General features: G+C 51.2%; 1 protein-coding gene across 1 annotated transcript in view; it reads left to right on the top strand.

Annotated features, from left to right (window-relative positions):
* The window catches only part of LOC106530229 (uncharacterized), a gene marked incomplete in the record, with an annotated part of 25,253 nt that overhangs the window by 7,164 nt on the left and 16,977 nt on the right, over positions 1-1,112 (top strand). Inside the window, 4 exon segments of the mRNA XM_014025812.1 lie at positions 30-179; positions 254-376; positions 477-662; positions 824-997. Coding sequence (XP_013881266.1) covers positions 30-179; positions 254-376; positions 477-662; positions 824-997 — 633 coding nt within the window.

Below are 1,112 nucleotides of genomic sequence, written 5' to 3'. Positions count from 1 at the left end.
AGGTCCAGATCCAGCAGGACCAGATCCAGCAGGTCCAGATCCAGCAGGACCAGATCCAGCAGGTCCAGATCCAGCAGGTCCAGATCCAGCAGGACCAGATCCAGCAGGTCCAGATCCAGCAGGACCAGATCCAGCAGGACCAGGAGTTCTGCAGGAGGTACCAAGAGAAACTCATGAAGGTAAGAAGTTCTGTTCAGGTCTGGACTCATGAACAGCTGATGGTTCTGCTGGTCTCAGAACTGTTGGATCTCAGACCCTGCAGGACCTGAGGTGTGTCTCAGACCTGCTGGACTCCTGCACTCTCATGGACCTGGGTTCAGACCTGCAGACCTCCAGGCTGCTGGACCACTTCACACAAGCAGAACCACATTTCAGGGTAAGACCCGGTCCAGAGGGTATCTGATGACATCAGAACCAGATGTCTGATTGAGACCATGAGGCGGGTCTGAGGGAAACTGTGTCTTTGTCCTCTGCAGCAGCTGGACTCACAGGTGGACCACATGCTCCAGAACCAGACCCGTCTGAGAGGAGTCCAGGTCCAGGTTGGGGAGGACAAGGGTCTAACAGACCTGCTTCAGCTCCAGCAGACAGTGAAGAAGAAGATCCATCAGAGCAAGTCCATCCTGAGCCTGAGCAGAACCTTCCACCTCACAGCCAATCAGGTGAGAGGAAGAGCAACTGTCACAATAAAAGTCTGTAAAATRATTAACCAACAACTGTCAAAATAAAAGTCTTTGAAATAATTAACTAATAAATAAAACATTAGTCCAGACTGTGGAGATGAATGTWTTTAATTCCCATCATGTCTGTTTTCTGGGTCCAGTTGGAGCTGCTTCTTCAGTCAGAACCCAGCAGAACTTCAGCTGGTTCTTCTGGTCCACGTGGATCCAGAGAAGCTGAGCTGAGTTGGTACCAGGAGACCCGGCAGCAGATCCAGAACCTCCTTCAAACCACGTGGAGGCAGAAGACAGACGTCTGTACCACCGTCACTCAGAGTGTAGGATCCAACACTCACACCTGTGTTCACACCTGTGTACACACCTGTGTACACACCTGTGTACACAGGTGTGTACACAGGTGTGTACACACCTGTGTACACACCTGTGTACACA

This window comes from Austrofundulus limnaeus, unplaced genomic scaffold (genome assembly GCF_001266775.1).
Source record: "Austrofundulus limnaeus strain Quisiro unplaced genomic scaffold, Austrofundulus_limnaeus-1.0 Scaffold501, whole genome shotgun sequence".
Taxonomy (NCBI): Eukaryota; Metazoa; Chordata; class Actinopteri; order Cyprinodontiformes; family Rivulidae; genus Austrofundulus; species Austrofundulus limnaeus.
Note: the sequence above shows the minus strand (reverse complement) of the source record. Positions and strands in the feature narration are given on the sequence as shown.